At 46.5% G+C, this 17,665-nt stretch overlaps 1 protein-coding gene across 1 annotated transcript; it reads left to right on the top strand.

The window, feature by feature from the left end:
- The first annotated feature begins 36 nt into the window (after positions 1–36).
- On the top strand, positions 37–15,855 carry SLC35E2B (solute carrier family 35 member E2B). The gene is made up of 10 exons (XM_081955017.1): positions 37–271; positions 2,217–2,324; positions 6,234–6,710; positions 8,421–8,556; positions 9,421–9,548; positions 10,660–10,780; positions 10,933–10,986; positions 11,377–11,449; positions 13,062–13,207; positions 13,933–15,855. Exons 3-10 carry the CDS (start codon positions 6,362–6,364, stop codon positions 14,183–14,185), a joined length of 1,260 nt encoding a protein of 419 aa, XP_081811143.1. The 5' UTR covers positions 37–271; positions 2,217–2,324; positions 6,234–6,361; the 3' UTR covers positions 14,186–15,855.
- Positions 15,856–17,665: the final 1,810 nt, after the last annotated feature.

Here is a 17,665-nt window from a genome sequence, read left to right as displayed (position 1 = left end):
TCATCGATGTGCTATCTTGTGACGTCACATCCTTCCCTCCAGTACCTACGTTACTAAGAGGCTGATAACGTCATAGTCTTGAGCTGCCTTATAAGGCAATAAAAACCTTTATTTTCCTATAGACATCCTGACATAAATATCCCCTTCCTTGCTAATTTGGGCGAAAGATAGCAGAAGACACGTGTTGCCTCAAGAGGACTAGAAACTTGAGTCTACAAGTTTGAGCCTGGTAGAAATGGGAGCCTGGTAGAAAGCCAGATCTCCACTTTCGGTATCCTCACCACTATTTTTAGTTTGGTTTTAGTTCTAAATGTAGAGACTACAGTAGTATCTAATAACTGTGAAGGCTAGTATCAACAGGACTAGAAACTTGTTTAGCTTTAATTATGAATGGTTTGAAGCTTGCCTAGGGGAACTTTCAATATCTCACATACCTTCCTGGCATCCAGAGTGGATGAGCAATTTTTAAATTTTACTTGTAAACTGCCAAGAGCCATTTAGACAGTGAGATGGGCGGTGGATACATTTGACAAATAAATAGAGTGAAATTAATAACGCTTAAAAGCTTAAGGAATATTTCCCTTATTCCTTCCCAATCTTTAGAGTCCAGTGGTAAATTGTCTGTGAATTAATCCTGGAGTGTTTTTTTTTAAATTCCTGCAGCCTCAGCAAGAGAAATCATCACTCTTCAGTTCAGCAAAATCCACCTTTGTCTTTAAACATTGGAAGGTAACAAAAAAAAAACAACCCAAAAATTACACAATAACAGAGTTGGAAGGGACATTGGAGGTCTTCTAATCCATCCCACCACCCCACTGAAGTGGGAAACCCTATAACATTTCAGACAAAATGGTTGTCCAATTTCTTCTTTAAAATCTCCCACAACTTCTGGTGACAAGCAGTTCCTCTGGTTAATTGTTCTCATTGTCAGGAAATTTCTCCTTAGTTTTAGGTTGGATCTCTTGTTTAGTTGAAAAGGTGAAAAGAGTCAGGTTCTACATTTAGGCAAAGAGTAAGGTGAAAAGGTGAAAAGAGTAAGGTTCTACATTCCATCAGCCCACCTCCTCCTTGTACACGTCTTAGTACACGTCTTTGTTATATGTATGTCTTGTCCAGATATGTATTTTATATGTTTTATTGTACGCCGCCCCGAGTCCTTCGGGAGAGGGTGCGGCTAAGAAATAATAATTATTATTATTATTATTATTATTATTATTATTATTATTATTATTATTATTATTATTATTATTATTATTATTATTATTATTATTAACAAAAACGGAATGCACAGGTACAGTATAGATGATACCTTGCTCAGTAGTAGCAACTGTGAGAGGGATCTTGGAGTCCTAGTGGACAACCATTTAAATAGGAGCCAGCCGTGTGCAGCAGCTGCCAAAAAAGCCAACCCAGTTCTAGGCTGCATCAACAGAGGGATAGAATAAAGATCACGTGAAGGGTTAATGCCACTTTATAAAACCTTGGTAAGGCCACACTTGGAATACTGCATTCAGTTCTGGTCGCCACGATGTAGAAAAGATGTGGAGACTCTAGAAAGAGTGCAGAGAAGAGCAAGAAAGAGGATTAGGGGACTGGAGACTAAAACATGAAGAACGGTTGCAGGAACTGGGTATGTTTAGCTTAAGAGAAAGAAGGACTAGGGGAGACATGATAGCAGTGTTCCAATATCTCAGGGGTTGCCCCAAAGAAGAGGGAGTCAAACTATTCTCCAAAGCACCTGAGGGTAGAACAAGAAGCAATGGGTGGAAACTAATCAAGGAGAGAAGCAACTTAGAACTGAGGAGGAATTTCCTGACAGTGAGAACAATTAATCAGTGGAACAGAAATTGCCTCCTGAAGTTGTGAATGCCCCAACACTGGAAGTCTTTAAGAAGATGTTGGATATCCATCTGTCTGAAACGGTATAGGGTTTCCTCCTAGGCAGGGGGTTGGACTAGAAGACCTCCAAGGTCCCTTCCAACTCTACTATTGTATTGTATATAGTTTCCATCCTAAACAATCCATTAGTTCTCTCCCCCCCCCCCCCCCGTAATGTGAGTCCGAAAAACAATTGGCATGTTTACGCATGCCCAGAGAGTCATAAACCACAGGCAAGTTAAATCTGATCCATGCTCGCCTCTTTGAGGCTCATTGGTAATCTCTCTCTTGTCTTTTTCTCCTCCTTTTTAGTTCTGGTTTGCTCCGCCCTGCCAAAGGAGGAGCGGATTGTGTAGCAGGCCCACCTCCCTGACTGATGGAGGTAGTAACCCCGGGGATGGCTGCGGAGGAAGAACAAGACCGGATCTGCCAGACAACGGAGGCAGGTATGTTGGTACACAACAGACCGGGCACAATTGTATCGCTCTGACTGCAACGCAAGTTAGAGGGAGAATTTGCAATGGTGGCTTCACAGCTCTAAAGACGTTTGACAAAGCCGACCTTTTCTGCCTGCACAATTGCCAAAGGAAACTGATTTAGAACCAAAGACGTCTTTGGAGATCGCTCATTGTCGGTGCGGGGCTGTGTGTTGCAGTTATTGGTTCATGACATCAAAACCTTTGACAAAGAGGTTTCGTGGGCACAAAGTCGCAAGCCTGTTGAATTTTGTTCCCAAAAAAGTTAAGGGGAGGGAGGGCTGAATTACCATCAAGAGCTAGACAGAAGGTAGTTTGGAAATCATCTGAATGGATCCTTTTTTTTTAAAGAATTGTTTTATACAAGGAATTATAGTGTGAATTGCCGTGGCGTAAATCTTTGTGGTCTGCTGAAGCTAAGCCCACTGCGATTCAAAAGGAACTCAGAAAATTGAATTAATTGTCCAAACTTTTCCATTATTTACGGATAAACCTGCTTTGTATCCTTAACGTATATTTAATCCGAAGATAGAGTCACGGTAAGGGAGAGGGAGATAAAATATAGTTTGTATATCATTATGGCTAGGTTACTATACAGTGTTCAAAAAATTGAATACCGAGAGCTATATACCGTTGTATTTTTGTTTATTTTCTGTATTCCAGTGTGTGTGCACATTTGACTCTTTCTGCAACTGGGCTATACTATGAATAGGCATATTGGCAGTGTCTATGTGCACATACCAAATAGAACATTTCCACTGTTGCGCATGAAGCTTAAATGAATTCATAGTAACTGGTGAGGTGTGTTACTATCTCATCTTTAATGATATTAAGTCACAGAAGAAGATTAAAAGGTTTCCCTTATCACAGCTCTGGCCTAGAAAAAATTCCTTTTTTGATCCATTTCCTTTCGATGCTTTCAGGGCTTGGGAATTCCCAAGAAAAACAACGGCGGTACTTTTTCGCCACATTTGTTCAATTTTCTTTCAAAGGCAGAGCTAGCTGCCCAGAGGATCTTCATTTTGGCAAGTACCTTTGTCCACCTGGACGTAAGGAAAGATCACGCCCAGGGGAGAAAGCGCCGTCTCAAACTTCTAGAGAATCAAAAGGCTGCCAGTTTTTAATCTCTCGTTTCTTGTGACTTTGATGTTGAAGGATGTGGCCGCCTGTCTTGAAACAGGCATTTTTCAAAATTAGCAAAAAGTTCCCTGCGTTGAAGGCTCCTTGGTGCTCTCTGAGCTTGGGGTGATTTCTTGCAGACATTTCATTACCCAACTAGGTCACATCATCAATATTAGAAGGGAGCAGAGTGTGCCCTCTGGTTATAAACAGCTCAATCCAGTCAAACGACTTTACGCAGGTTTGGACTGGATCGAACTGTATATAACTAGAGAGCAAACCCTCCTCCCCTTCTAGCACTGATGATGTTATCTAGTTAGGTAAAGAAATGTCCCCAAGGACACAACCAAGCTCAGACCGCACCAAAGAACCCCTCATTTCAACCCTGAGCCTGAAATATTCTCCTTTATTAGTTCCCTGTGTATCCAAATCTTGTATATATACAATTTCTGGCATCATAAATTTGAATTTTTTTTTAATTTTTTTTGGACAAGCACAGACAGTTCCTTTCACCTTGAGTAAAAAGCAGAAGATTTCACACAGCCCGAATCCTTTTAAATGGAGCTTATAGAAGCTTCATTGTGTGAGAGGGATAAAAAAACACTTTATCTACAGTATATCTTAAATAAACCTCCACTGGCTTTTTAAAAAGAGCATTTAGTTACAGTCAGATTTTTATTACAGATTATTTTCTTGCTGTTTTGTTTTTACAGCCAGGTGAATCCAGTGTGACGAGTGACACCTTGTTTTTAAATTTCATTTTTTTCCGCCCGACTGTTAATTTCACGTGGGGGGGGGGGGTCAAGTGTGACTGCTTTTAAAACTCGTTTTCTGTTGAACTTTGAACTTGGGTTATCAATCTGCCCTCGGCCCAGGGAGAACATTGGCGTCACAGGACTGGATCGCATTGTGGAAACCATGCCCCTATCTTACTTTGCCATCTGATTTTATTTCTCTCTGCTTGTTGGCTTCTTTAAGAGCCTCTCTGTTTAGGCTGACAATCAACCTTCATTGCAACTGAATTAACGCGATCGCCGTTACGGTATTACCTTCAGGTTTGATGTATCTTGTGCGCACTAGGCGTAGGTGGCTTTTCATGGAAATCTGTTTTGGCAATCACAAAACTGCTCCCTTTTTTGGGGAGGCATGTCCTCTTGTTAGAACTTTTGCGTGGAAATTTATTTTGGTCTTTGAAAGACGTGGCACCAAATTACAGCTTGGTGAGGTTCCCCCTCTCCCTCTCCCTCCTAACCATTTGACTCCCAGCCAGCAAACCAATTTTAGCTTGTTAAGGCAGCTTGTTTTCTTGGCTCCGTTTCGTGTGTGTGTGTGTGTGTGGTTTTCTTCTGGAAGAAGCAAAGATACCCCAGGGGTATCCTAAATAACTCCTGCTCTACACATCCATTTTATTTGCAGCTGCAGGGGGAAAGTTAGGATTTCTGCAGACGGTGGCAAAGGGGGCAGGTGGGTTGGGTAAGAAGGCGTGGTCCCATGGAGCCCCTGACAGGTGACTCTGTTGGAAGGAAGAACTTGGGGCTTCAGGTGGCAAGCTGTTCCACTGGCTGACCGCTGGAAGGGTCCTCCTGATGTCCAGGCAGGATCTCTTTTTTTTTTTGTTCAGGTTCTGATTTAGGCCCTTTGAGAGTACGATGACCCTTCTTTGCTTTCTCAAAAGCCCCCATCCAAGATTCAGCAGACAGGATTCCCCAGGGGAGGCCACTGTGGTGAACCTCAGAACTCAATTTACTTTGTTCATACTCTGGTGTCCAAACTTATTTTTTTTTCTCCCTCCCTCCCTCCCTCCTTCTTTCTTTCTTTATTCTTTCTCCCTCCCTCCCTTGTTCCTTCTTCCCTCCCTCCCTCCCTCCCTCCCTCCCTCTCCTTTCCTTTCTTCCTTCCTCCCTCCCTCTTCCTTTCTTTATTTTTTCTTTCTCCCTCTCTCCCTCTCTCCCTCCCTTCTTTCTTTCTTCCTCCCTCCCTCGTTCCCTCTTCCCTCCCTCCCTTCTTTCTTTCTTCCTCCCTCCCTCGTTCCCTCTTCCCTCCCTCTCTCCTTTCCTTCCTCCCTCCTTCTCTTTTTTTCTTCCCTCCCTCCCTCTTTCCTTTCCTCCCTCCCTCCCTTCTTTCTTTCTTTATTCTTTCTCCCTCCCTCCCTCCCTCTCCTTTCCTTTCTTCCCCCCTCCCTCCCTCTTCCTTTCTTTATTTTTTCTTTCTCCCTCTTTCCCTCCATTCTTTCTTTCTTCCTCCCTCCCTCATTCCCTCGTTCCCTCCCTCTCTCCTTTCCTTCCTCCCTCCTTCTCTTTTTTTCTTCCCTCCCTCCCTCTTTCCTTTCCTCCCTCCCTTCTTTCTTTCTTCCTCCCTCCTTCTTTCTTTCTTTATTCTTTCTTTCTCCCTCCCTCCTTGTTCCTTCTTCCCTCCCTCCCTCTCCTTTCCTTTCTTTCTCCCTCCCTCCCTTTTCCTTTATTTTTTCCTTCTCCCTCCCTCCCTTCTTTCTTTCTTCCTCCCTCCCTCGTTCCCTCTTCCCTCCCTCTCTCCTTTCCTTCCTCCCTCCTTCTCTTTTTTTCTTCCCTCCCTCTTTCCTTTCCTCCCTCCCTCCTTTCTTTCTTTCTTCCTCCCTCCTTCTTTCTTTCTTTTCCTCCCTCCCTTCCTCCCTCCCACCCTCTTTCTTTCTTTCTTTCTTTCTTTCTTTCTTTCTTTCTTTCTTTCTTTCTTCCTCCCTCCATCTCTTGCTCCTTCTTCCCTCCTTCCCTTCCTTCTCTCCAGACAACGCAGCCACGTGTGACCAAATGCGCCTGAAGCCCTTCGCAAGCCAAGGCAATTTGGAGGGGCCCCCCGCCCCAGTCCGAGGGCTTCGCTTTGGCAGTTGAGCGACTCGGGCCTCTCCTCCAAAGATGGCCACCCTAACCAGCAGCTCCACGTTGGACCCCGCTGACTCCGGCCCTTCCGCCTCGCTCTCTTTGCCTCCGTTGGATGACAAGCCCAAAGCGAAGAGCCTCTTCCAGTGGGGCTCCCTCTTCCATAGCCGGAGCGAACGCTTCGTCATCGCCCGGAGTGACAGCGTGCCCGAGGAGAACGTCCTAAAGATCACCATCACGGAGACCACCGTGATCGAGTCGGACCTGGGCATCTGGAGTTCTTACGCCCTTAGCTACCTCACTCTATGGTACTTCTTCAGCTTCTGCACTCTTTTCCTGAACAAGTACATCTTGTCCCTGCTGGAAGGGGAACCGAGTATGTTGGGTAAGTAGCCGCGTCCGCTTTGGCTGGCGTAGGGGGTTTGGGGGAGTCGACGTCCACCTGTCTTAGCGTTGCCCACTTGAGAAGCACCAGTTGCGTTGGAGTGCCGAAAATCGGCGCCGTCTTTCTCTCCGTTCTTGAGGTTGCAAACACCCTGAGCTTTTCTTCGTTCTTTAGGGTCACAGCTTTGCTCCCTCTGGCCAACATGGAAAGTTTGTTTCTCTATAGCAATATGTGTAGCATGTATAGCAATAGTCCTTAGACTTATATACTGCTTTACACACCCTCTCTTAAGGGGTTTACAAAGTCAGCCTTTTGCCCCCAACAATCTGGGTCCTCGTTTTACCCACCTCAGAAGGATGGAAGGCTGAGACAACCTTGAGCCAGTTGGTCAGGATCGAACTGCTGGCAGTGGGCAGATTTAGCCTGCAATACTGCATTCTAGCACTAGGAAGGAAGGAAGGAAGATAGCCATAGCACATAGACTTATATACCGCTTCACAGTACTTCACAGCCCTCTCTAAATAGTTTACGGAGTCAGCCTCTTGCCCCCAACAATTTGGCTTCACATTTTACCCACCTCAGAAGGATGGAAGGCTGAGTTGACCTCAGTTGGTCAGGATCGAACTGCTGGCAGTGGGCAGAGTTATCCTGCAATACTGCATTCTAGCACTAGGAAGGAAGGAAGGAAGATAGCCACAGCACGTAGACTTATATACCACTTCACAGTGCTTTAAGCGGTTTACAGAGCCTCTTGCCCCCAACAATCTTGAGCCAGTTGGTCAGGATTGAACTGCTGGCAGTGGGCAGAGTTAGCCTGCAATACTGCATTCGAACCACTGGGAGGGAGGGAGAAGCTCCACCCACCCGCCTGGACATCATCGCGTCCGTTTTTGACACTCTGCGCATGTGCGGAGGTGACACACCCGAGCGGAGCCAACCTTCGGTAGCGAAGGTACCGTATTTATTCGAGTATAACGCACACATATGTATAACGCGCACCCCCTAATTTTCGATTAAAAATCGGTATAAAATTTTGTTTCACACCAATTGACAAAAAAACGTTGTTGAACACGTGCGGCCATCACTATTGTCGCTGCTGCTGCCGCCGTTCACAGGACCCACCTCTCACCCTCTTCCTCCTGCCGACTGGAGGAAGAGGGTGAGAGGCGGGTCCTGTGAACGGCGGCAGCAGCGGCGGCAATAGTCGCAACTCAGCGGCGGGCCGCCCCGGCTGGGAGACAAAGGAGGGGAAAGGCGGCAGGCAGCTGAGTTGCGACTATTGAGCACGGCGCGGCGCCGCCTGAGTCCGGGATCGAGGCTGCAGTCCGGAAATTTACAATTTACAATTCGCCTGCGCCCTCAATGGACCGGCCGCCACTGCCACCCCACCCCAGCCCTCGTTTATAACGCGCACCCACACTTTGATTCCTTTTTTTGGTACAAAATTTTGCGCGTTATACTCGAATAAATATGGGTAAGTAGATTTCACCCCTGGGTGAATCTGAATTTTAATCTCAATGCCTTTGCCATTATCCCACACAACGGCCCAGAACCCAGGTTAATCCATTCACCAGACGGCAACTCATGTTTTAACTTTGGACAAACTGACTTTGTACTTATCCAGAGTTCGTTCTCTGGCTGGAAGGGGGAACCATCAGGCCATTTTTTTCGTCTGGACATCCTAATTTTAGGCATCTCTCTTTCTTCCAGGTGCTGTTCAGATGCTCTCCACCACCTTCATTGGCTGCATCAAAATGTTTGTCCCCTGCTGTCTTTATCAGCACAAGACCCGCCTCTCCTACCCTCCGAATTTCATCATGATTATGCTTTTCGTTGGCCTGATGCGGTAAGGCCTGGGTCTCCTTGGGAGAAACTGAGTCATGTCTTCATTGGTGGATACCTTTCTTGCCCCCCCCCCGCCCCCAAAAAATTCAGATCTGTATTCTCCCCCCTTGAGAAAACTAAGTCATTTTTTTTTAATATGAACGTTTTGGGAGGAATCCTCTGAGACAAACATTGGAGGATTTTCTTTAAAAAAAAAATGTTTTTTAAAATCTGCTCTTGCGTTAGCTTTTTTTTTTAAAAGCCAGTTTTCTCCAACTTCGAGCATTTCAGGTGCTTCTGCACTACATCTCTATAATTAGCTATGTAAGGTAAAGGTTCCCCTCGTGCGTATGTGCCAGCCGTTCCCGACTCTAGGGGGCGGTGCTCATCTCCATTTCTAAGCCGAAGAGCCAGCGCTGTCCGAAGACGTCTCCGTGGTCATGTGGCCGGCATGACTCAACACCGAAAGCGCACAGAACGCTGTTCCCTTCCCACCAAAGGTGGTCCTTATTTTTCTACTTGCATTTTTTGCGTGCTTTCGAACGGCTAGTTTGGCAGAAGCTGGGACAAGTCACGGGAGCTCACTCCGTTATGCGGTGCTAGGGATTCGAACTGCCCACTTTTCTGATCGACAAGCTCAGCGTCTTGGCCTCTGAGCCACCGCGTTCCCAATTAGCTATATAGGTCAACCAACACCAACACACACACACACACACACACACCGATTTATAGATTTAAAGTCCTGGAAAAAATGAACCTCTTCCATTGCTTCCAGCTTCGGGTTTTTTTCTGTCAATGGTTTTGGGTCAAAGAAAAAAAATGGGCCCTGAGTATTTTGGCTGCCGCAAAATTAAACTACCTTTCCCCCCTCCTTGCTTCATCTCAGGTTTGCAACTGTGGTTTTGGGGCTTGTCAGTTTGAAGAACGTGGCCGTTTCCTTTGCCGAGACTGTGAAAAGCTCTGCGCCCATTTTTACCGTGATTATGTCGCGCATGATTTTAGGAGAATACACCGGTACGTTTTGCAGAAATCAATGCACCTCAAATGTGAAACTGAGCCTAGGATGTAGGCTACATTTTTTCCCTGTTTTATTTATTTTATTTATATAACAGAATTTTTTTTTATCAAACAGTGCGTTGTCTGGGTACAATGGTTCTTAGGCAATCATAATCAAATAATTTCTATTTCTCTCTCTTCCCTCCTCTTCCTCCTTCCTTCCTTCCCTCTCTCTCTCTCTCTCTCTGTTTCCCTCCCTCTCTTTTTCTGTTTCTTTCTCCCCTGCCCTCCCTCCTTCCATCTCTCTCTCTTTCTCTCCCTCCCTCTCTTTCTGTTTCTTTCTCCCCCTTCCTCCTTTCTCCCCCCCCTCTCTTTTTCGGTTTCTTTCTCCCCTGCCTTCCCTCCTTCCCCCCTCTCTTTCTTTCTCTCCCTCCCTCTCTTTCTTTCTGTCTACCCCTTTCTCCTTCCTTCCCTCTCTTTCCCTCCCATTCTTTTTCTGTTTCTCTCTCTCCCTTCTTTCCTTCCCTCTCTCTTTCCCTCCCTCTGTTTCTTTTTGTCTCCCTCCCTCCTTCCCCCTCTCTCCCTCCCTTTCTTTTTCTGTTTCTCTCTTTCTCTCCCTCCCTTTTTCTGTTTTTCTCTTTATCCTCCCTCCCTCTCCCTCCTTGCTTCCCTCTCTTTCCCTTTCCCTCCCTCCCTTTTTCTGTGTGTCTCTGTCTTTCTCCCCCCCTCTCTCTCTCCCTCCCTCCTTCCCTCCCTTTTTCTGTTTCTCTCTTTCCTCTCCCTCTCCCTCTCTCCTTCATCTCTTTCTTCCCCCCTCCCTGCCTCCCTCTATCTCCCACTCCCTAACCCCCCCTCTCTCTCCACTTCATAAGACTGTTGTGGAGAAAATAGGAGGAGGAATATATGTCGGATATATCCGTAACCTTGGGCTGTTCTTAAAAACAATAAAGGCGGAATACAAACGAACAAAGCACATTATTTCAGCCCTTCGGGGTGCAAAGGCAACTGCTTTTCAACCTCCCTGAATCTCGAACCACAAGTCAAATCGGCCAGAAGTCTGTTTTGTTTCTCTACACTTCTGTTCCCTTTATTCTCTTCTGACTTCCGGTTCTGTCCCAAATTATCCCAGGGCTGTTTGTGAATCTCTCTCTGGTCCCCGTGATGGGCGGGCTGGCCTTGTGCACTGCGACCGAACTGAGTTTCAACATCCTCGGCTTCTCAGCAGCTTTGTCGACGAATATTATGGACTGGTAGGCATCACGGAAGCTCGAAGGGTGGAATTATACCTAGGAAACATCTGCAGAGTTGTTTTTAGCTGTTCTGGGCAGTTCTTCCCTCTTTGCTCTTGGTTATTTCCACTTGACGTTTGACACAAATGTGGCTTTCTTCTCTTTTTTTGCAGTTTGCAGAACGTTTTCTCCAAAAAGCTGCTGAGCGGGGACAAATACCGTTTCTCGTAAGTCCTTAAACCTTTGCACGATTTAACAGAAGCTTCGGGAGTGACGCGGTGGGCTAGTGGCGGCGCTCTCGCCTCGCAATCAGGAGGCTGTGAGAGTTCAGCGTAGAGGCAGATATTTCTCTCTCTGAGCACAATGAGAACAAAACTCCGCCCTGGCGTCAGGAAAGGCATCTGGCCAGTAAACCCTCAGTTGCCCAGACCTCCACCCCTGCAAGGGATTATGGGATCGTTAAAAAGAGATGATGATTTAACAGAAGTTTTGCTTCTCCTCAGTCCGAGGGACCTACGTTAATTTCCTGAGGTGACCCTTCAAGTCACCCAGAATAATTCATTCATTCCGCTTCGTCCCCCTCTCCTTTTTAATTTCTTCTTTCTTTTCTTTTCCAGTGCTCCCGAGCTTCAGTTCTACACGAGCGCAGCTGCTGTGATCATGCTTATTCCAGCTTGGGTCTTTTTCATGGTGAGTTGTGTCTTCTGCCCCCACCCCTCCCTCCCTCCCTCCCCCAGTATGGCAACGTTGCTGTTTATCCAACAGGCCCCAACTGAGCTTCTGCCTGGTGCTGTAGAAAGGCAGGTTGGGGGAATGTTGTGAATTATTGCTAGTTGCAAGCCAACATTCGGCAGGTGGGGCCCAAACTGAGTGGACCAGCCATGTTTCTCTTTTCTGACTATTTTTTTGGTTACGCCTCCCTCCCCTTTTCCCATTCTTACCTTCCTTCCTTCCTTTCTCCCTCCCTCTCTTCCCTTTTTCCCGTTCTCCTATTTCTTTCTTTCTGTCTGTCTGTCTGTTTTCCTTCCTTCCTTCCCCCATTTTCCCGTTTTCTCCTTCCTTCCTCCCTCCCTCCCTTCTCCCTTCCTTCCCCCTTTCCCATTCTCATCTTTCTCCTTCCCTCCCTTCCTTCCTTCCCCTTTTCCCATTCTCATTTATCTATTTATCTATCCATCTTTCTTTCTTTCTTTCTTTCTTTCCTTCTTTCTTTCTTTGTCTTCATTCCTTCCCCCTTTTTCCCATTCTCTCCTTTCTCCTTCCCTCCCTTCCTTCCTTCCCCTTTTCCCATTCTCATTTATCTATTTATCTATCCATCTTTCTTTCTTTCTTTCTTTGTCTTCCTTCCTTCCCCCTTTTCCCCATTCTCTCCTTCCTTCCTCCCTCCCTCCCTTCTCCCTTCCTTCCTTCTTTCCCGCTTTCCCATTCTTATCTTTCTTTCTTTGTCTTCATTCCTTCCCCCTTTTTCCCATTCTCTCCTTCCCCCTTCCCTCCCTCCCTTCTCCCTTCCTTCCTTCCCCTTTTCCCATTCTCATTTATCTATCTATCTATCTATCTATCTATCTATCTATCTATCTATCTATCTATCCGTCTGTCTGTCTGTCTGTCTATCTGCCTGTCTGCCTGTCTGTCTGTCTGTCTATCTTCCTTCCTTCCCCCTTTTCCCCATTCTCTCCTTCCTCCCTCCCTTCCTTCTCCCTTCCTTCATCCCCCTTTCCCATTCTCTTATTTATTTATTTATGTCTGTCTGTCTGTCTGTCTGTCTCCCCTTCCACTTTTCCCGTTCTCATCTCTCTTCCTTCCTTCCTTCCTTCCTTCCTTCCTTCCTTCCTTCCTTCCTTCCTTCCTTCCTTCCTTCCTTCCTCCTCCCCCTTCTTTTCTCTCTACTTCTTTCCTTCCTTCATTCTTCCATTCATTCTTGCATCCTTACTTCATCTCTCCCATCTCTTTCTCTTCCTTTCTCCCACTCTTTCCTTCCTCCCCCCTCCCCCTTTCTCCTTTCTGCTCCTTCCAGCCACCTGCTGGGAGGAGGGGAAAACCTCCCTGGATCGACACATCTATACATTTGAAAATGACATACCGCTCAGCTTGGTGTTCCCCGCCCCAGCTCGAGATAAAGAGTTGTTTCGTTCAGCAGTTCCCACGTTCTTTCATGCTGTAGGACGTAAAATTGGGAGAAAACAGGGCAGAAGTCTCTGCTTTGCATCCAGAAGGATCTCGAAATTGAGCTCCGGGCGCTGCCCCCCTTTTAACCTCCTGCCCTCTCCTTCTCCTCTGTTTCATTTCTTCTCTTCCCGCCCGAAAGGATATGCCGGTAATTGGGAAAAGTGGGCGGAGTTTCCAGTACAACCAGGACATTGTGGTGCTGCTCCTGATGGACGGAGTTCTCTTCCACCTGCAAAGTGTCACCGCTTACGCTTTGATGGGCAAGATTTCCCCCGTAACGTTCAGGTAAAACAAAACACAACAACAACAACCCACCAGAAATTCCATAGGCTCATCATCCAGTAAGAAGCAAGCAGAGTGGTGCGGTGGCCTGGAAGGGGAGCTCTCGTTTCACAATCAGGAGGCTGGGAGTTCGATCCTAGGTAGAGGCAGATATTTCTCTCTCTCTGGGCACAATGAGAATGTATCTGCTGAACAAAACTCTGCATTGGCAACAGGGAAAGGCATCCGGCCAGTAAACACTCTGCTAGCTCCATCCAGTTGCCCAGACTCCACCCCGCAAGGGATGATGGGTCGTTAAATGAAGATGATGAAGATGATCATCTTCATTTAAGTTCCTTTATTTCAGGTGTCGATTTACAAGGAAGCCATGAGGTGACTTAATCTAACTTGGCAAAGATTCCCGGCTTCCATTTAGCATGACCTTCCCGATCCCGAGACCCTCTTGGGGCAGCTGGACTACAGCACCCATCATCTCTAGCCGTACGGCAAGGGCTGTAAGCTTGTCTTGTCTCAGCAACCCTGCTTAAGAGGGCAGGAGAGTAACAGCCAAAGGGGTGTTTCTTCTTTTCTCATGTCATGTATTAAAATTTGCAGTAAGTTTTCTGAGGTTATCTAACTGGGTCTGGATCCAACCAGAATCCCCACCTGTTATATACACGGGCAACGCCTGAGTATGAAATCACTCCCCGTTTTCTCACTCTCCTCCTGTTTTCCTGTCCTCCCCCCAGTGTGGCCAGCACGGTGAAGCACGCCTTGTCCATCTGGCTCAGCATTATTGTCTTTGGGAACAAGATCACCAGCCTCTCGGCCGTCGGGACGGTGCTGGTGACCATTGGAGTGATACTGTATAACCGAGCCAAGCAGCACCAGCAGGAGACCTTCCAGAATCTGGTGGGAGCAGCCTCAACCCCCCAACTCTCTCCGACGATCATTAAAGACTCTGAGCCCCTCCTCTCCAAAGACCCCCGTCCATTCGAATGACACCACTGTCCGCCTCTCGGCCTTAATTTTGCTCCGCGGGAAGTTTGGAAGAATGACTCTTCTCCCCCCCACTCTTGAAGCCCTTGATTATCCCCCAACCCCAAGACCCGTCCCACTCACAAGCCGGGATAAGAGAAAAATGGGTGCGGAGACCAGGTGAGACACCCCCCCCTCCCCCAAGCATCAGCCAGAAGAGTTCTTCCTAAGACTTTTGCGCTCTGCCGTCCGCTGTATTCAAAAGTGTCTCGAAAGACACTTTTCGGTCCCTCGTCCACCAGAGTGCCAGACCGAGGTGAAATCCAGCAAAGTTCGCCGTTGTCAAAGGTTGCACAAAAGGACAAGCAAAACCCAGCGGGATCCATGCGTTGGCTGCCGTCCTCCACGACAGTGATCCAAACTCCCAAGTCTGGAAAAGGATCCGTTCCCGAAGCCTCAAAATCCGGCAGATGTCTTTGCTGGGACCAGCAGGATCTCCCAACCACCAGCGTGGGTGCATGTCAAATGTGCAACCGGTCTTCCGTCCTGGGGGCATCCTTTGCTTGGTTTGCGTTTCAGACGTCACTTCCTGGATGAAAACCCTTCTGAATATATTCTGCCGGGAAGCCGTCAGCAATTTTTACCCACGGTAGCCTCTCGCCCTCATGCCGACCGAGCTAAAATTTCTGCTTCCCCTCCCTCTCAAGAACGGACCACGTTGGCTTGTTTGTGGGGAAGAGCTGAGATAAGAGTTTTATTTTGTTTCCGTCCCATTTGAGGGCTTGCAATAAACCCAGGCAACCTTCGAAATCTGGATGCCTTGCTAAATAGCAATCAAGCAATGATTTTGGGGGGTGGGGGGGCGGGAAAGGCACGCTAGAAATTCTTCGTTTCTAGCTTCTCCTGAGTTTTAAGACTGGACACCTTTGGGATTGTAAAAAACGAGGAGAAAATTGTGTATTGTGTATTGTCCTGGATCGTGTGGTCAAATTAGCCAAAAAGGCTGATCAGAGAAGGAAATGAGATTTCACGGAGCCACGGAGTTTTAAAACGCGACGCATTCAGGATTATAGAAATGAGGAGAAAATTGAGCAATGCGTATTGTCCTGGTTCGTATTTGTCTCTTTACAATCAAATTTGATGCCTCTTTACAATCAAATGACCCAAAAAACTGTTGGTGAAGGAAACAAGATTTCACGGAGCAAAACCTCTTTCAAAAATAATGTTTGGAAATTCCATTAGGTATTTAGGAAGCTGTCTTTATGTTAGCTCACGTCCATCTAGCCTAATTTTGCTACTCTGGGACCATTGAACTAGTTCCCTTCGACCCTGTTTCCCCCAAAATAAGACCTCCACAGATAATAAGCCCAATTGGACTTTTGAGCACAAGCGCTAAAACAAGCCTTCGGCAAAAATAAGCCCTCCACGAAAATATTCCAACACAGAAGCAGCCATGAAGTGACCACGCTCACCACCTCCTGCACCTCAAAAATAATAAGACCTCCCCGAAAATACGGCCATGCGCTTATTTCAGAGGGGGTCAAAAGAAAATAAGACCCTGTCTTATTTTCGGGGAAACACAATTAACGACAAATCCATCCATGTCATGGATATTGATAGCCCAAGACTGAATTCTCTTCATGGGCTAGTAAAGTTAGTAGTTAGTAAAAACCACTGAGTAAAAACCACTTAGTTAGTAAAAACCACTGAGCCGGAGAGATTCCCATGAATCGAGCAACTTAAAGCTCTGATTTTCTGTGCGACAATCCTTCTGAACTAAACGTGGTCAGGTATCCATCGTAGGAAAAAAAAACAACGTTTACTCTCAGCACGTTAATATGTTTTTTTAATTTCAGAGTTGGGGGGGGGAAAAAAACCTCATCCCACGTTTCCTGATTGGTCAGCCAGGACGAACCTAAATTGGCTGCCCCACTGCCATTGTTTCCTCTGCTCCTTTCTCATCCACAACTCAGTTTTGTCCGTCTCCGTGCGAAAATGGGTACTGCAAGACAATGCTTACTGTTAAAAGAGAATACGAGGAGTGCTAGGACTTGGGGATGCCAAGTTTCTCAGGCAGAACAGATGCCTGTTTGTCCCTCCAAAACGCCGCAATTATTTTCTCTTTGTCCTGGGCATACTTGAAAGGCAGACATGTTTTTTTCACAGGTGCTTACGTGTTGGGGCCAAATCGTCCATAACTCAGATGCTGAGATAAGACGGCAAACAGTTTGGGGACTGATTTAAGAACAGATGTGCTGATAAGCAACTTGGCATCCATCTGATGACCACTTTAGAATCCTGACTAGAGATCAATCCTGTGGATAACATGTCACGAATCATTTAGGATTTGCTTGCGGTAGGGAGTTTTTTCCACCCCCACCACCCCAAACATAAGAAACTTAATCCAGGTGTAATCCTGTCTCTGTTTTCTTCTCAGAAGTCTGCGTCAAAACATTAAAGGTCATCTGAAGATGCCTCCGTTTCTCTGTGGTTTTTGATCATCAAAACCTGTGTCGTTTTTATAGCGAAGGCATTGAATTAAAAGTAGGTGCAGAGCAGATGAGTCAAACACCGTGGCTATGCCGCCAGGTGAAATTAAAATGGAAGCTGTAAATACACACACACACAAAAACACACCCCTTGTCACTCAGAAAGCCATTTGAAAACACACAACACTTCCAGCTTGCTGGGGGCAAAAGATCTGCTTTTTCGGCTGTTTCTCTCAGGCAGAGCCTTGATTTTCAACAGTTCATTTAGTGCAGGGGTGTCCAAACTTGGGAACTTTAAGACTTGTGGACTTCAACTCCCAGAATTCCCCAGCCAGCATGGCTGGCTGGGGAATTCTGGGAGTTGAAGTTCACAAGTCTTAAAGTTCCCAAGTTTGGACACCCCTGATTTAGTGTCCAAAGGTTACAATGGCACGGGAAAAGGTGATTTATGACCGTTCTTCACACGTAAGACCATTGTAGCATTCTCTTGGTCACGTGATCAAAATTCAGACATGTGGAAACGGACTCATATTTATGACGGTTGCTGGTGGGGTCATCCAATTCCCTTTTGCGACCTACTGACCGGTCAATGGGGAAGCTGGATTCGCTTAATCGCCGTCGTGTGACTAACTTTAACAACTGCACCGATTCACTTAACAACCGGGGCGAGAAGAGTCGTAAAATGAGGCAAAACTCACTTAACATCACACTTAAACCGCAGAAAATTTATGCTCAGTTATGGTCGTAAGTCGAGGACTGGTTGTATAATGCTTTAGGCTAGTGTTTGTCAGCTGTGGCAACTTTAAAATGTGTGGACTACCCGCTGGGGAATTTAAGTTGCCAGAATTTTTTTGGGGGGGGGGGGGAGGAATTGTAAATATTTTATTTTGGAGGGTATTTTAAAGGTGGCTCAGTGGCTAAGACGCTGAGCTTGTTGATCGGAAAGGTCGGCAGTTCGGTGGTTCGAATCCCTAGTATAGGTCTCCTGCGTGAGCAGAGGGTTGGACTGGATGAC

Source organism: Natrix helvetica (assembly GCF_964273705.1).
Source record: "Natrix helvetica genome assembly, chromosome: 5".
Classification (NCBI taxonomy): Eukaryota; Metazoa; Chordata; class Lepidosauria; order Squamata; family Natricidae; genus Natrix; species Natrix helvetica.
This window is presented reverse-complemented; position numbering and strand designations above follow the sequence as displayed.